General features: G+C 48.0%; 1 protein-coding gene across 2 annotated transcripts in view; it reads right to left on the bottom strand.

The window, feature by feature from the left end:
* Window positions 1-1,666, bottom strand: part of LOC107159839 (EBP cholestenol delta-isomerase) — a 10,158-nt gene that overhangs the window by 5,103 nt on the left and 3,389 nt on the right. The window contains exons 1-2 of one of the 2 annotated variants that reach the window (XM_048796602.1): window positions 1,190-1,210; window positions 282-644 (exon numbers count right to left, since the gene is read on the bottom strand). In XM_048796602.1, the coding sequence (XP_048652559.1) occupies window positions 282-582 (301 nt within the window). In that variant the 5' untranslated portion in view covers window positions 583-644; window positions 1,190-1,210. Of the gene's footprint in view, window positions 1-281; window positions 645-1,189; window positions 1,211-1,666 lie in introns of those variants that run through there. The other variant, XM_015506479.2, reaches the window with a different exon arrangement.

Genomic DNA, 1,666 nt, shown 5'->3' on the forward strand with positions numbered 1-1,666 from the left:
TTCCCTCCCTCCCTCCCTCCCTCCTTCCCTCCCTCCTGCTGAGCTACTTCCCTAGTCCCAGAAACAATTACTAATAGCACCTAAGAGATTTGGGGGATTCTTGGTGGAGAGAAGGCAGATTTTCACTGCATACTTATTTAAATGGCTTTGTTTCTTGATCCATGCAAATATATGTGGGGCACAAAAGTTTTATAAACTTTTCAAATAAATTAATTGAAGAATTTGTAAGCCAATCCCTGCCCAGGAAGTTCCCTCCCATAACATAAGAATTCAGGACTCACAGAGTTGAGACAAGAAGACTTGATCTCCAAGAAGGACCTCGTGGTAGAGAACGAACCAGCCCTCAATCACCAGATGAATGAATGCACACACTGCAAACCAGCACAAGGACAGTCGCCGCCAAGTCCCCAGTGGGACAACTGCAGCACGACCTGACAACAGCCATGTGGTCACAACTATGACCCCAGAGATGGAGAATAGGCCAGCCAGGATATGCCAGGTGGGGAGGTCATTAGGCACAAAGTTGTCCAGCCTCAGGTGCCGAGGCCAATATGGGTGCAAGGGGCCTGCGTTGGTGGCCATGTCTCTGTGGGCTGACAGCCACGTGTGGACCAACAGGAAGGAGAAAAAAGGAACAGAATAACCTGGGCAAATAAAAAGCAAAGTGAGATAATTAAATTAAATCCAAATACTTTATTACTACAAGAAATGTAAATGAACTGAATTGACCAGTTAATGGACTGACTATAAAACTGGATTATAAATAATCTAATTTTAGAGATAGATAGACAATAATGGAATTGTATACTGTTTAAGAACATGATTATAATAAGGCCACAGAAAGACTGAAAGTCCTTCAAGCCCTCTGGGAGCTGCAGTAATTGGAAACAGGTCTCTGGTTTAGCCCTCAGGGGTCACAATCTTGTTAAGGACATACAGAAACAAGGCCCTCACTAGTCACAGTCTAGAGGAGGTGACAGGTACCAGGTCTGGTCCCAGCCCTCAGGGGTCACAATTTGGTGTGGGACACACAGGAACCACTCCTGATCCCAGCCCTCATTGGTTACAGTCTGGTAGGTGAGTTCAGTCACCAAGACAGACCCCAGAAGTCAGGGCTAACACTATTTTCTTTCTTTTTTTTAGTGCCGGGTTTTGAACCCAGGTGTGGGTTAACCACTGAACCACATACCCAGTCGTTTCTCTATCTTGTTTTTGAGACAGGGTCTCATTAAATTGCTGAAGCTGGCCTCGAACTTGCAATCCTCCTGTATCAGCCTCCTGAGTCGATGGGATTACAGGCATGCAGCACTGCAACTCACAGGGCTGAAAGTTTGATGGCAAGACACAGGAACCAGGCCAATGTTTACACTACTGAATGGAAAGGTATTCCCTCCCGCCAGAGGGAAGGAAACCGCGGGCAAAGCATTTAAAGCCCACCATTCAAAAGCTACAGCCGGCTGGCAAGAGTATATTATGCTGCCAACCTGCACGCGACTAGGAAGGGCTGGGGTCTCCCGGGCGACGCTAACGAGGAAAAGGGGAGTCAAACACAGAGACCACCAATGAGAACCAGAACCCTCCAGTCCAACAACCCAACGAGAAGGCGGGTCTTCCGTCGTCCGGACAACCGCGGGGAGCAAGGGGTCCCGCGCAGGCGCAAGGGTGA

The sequence above is a fragment of the Marmota marmota genome, unplaced genomic scaffold (genome assembly GCF_001458135.2).
Source record: "Marmota marmota marmota unplaced genomic scaffold, marMar, whole genome shotgun sequence".
NCBI lineage: Eukaryota > Metazoa > Chordata > Mammalia > Rodentia > Sciuridae > Marmota > Marmota marmota.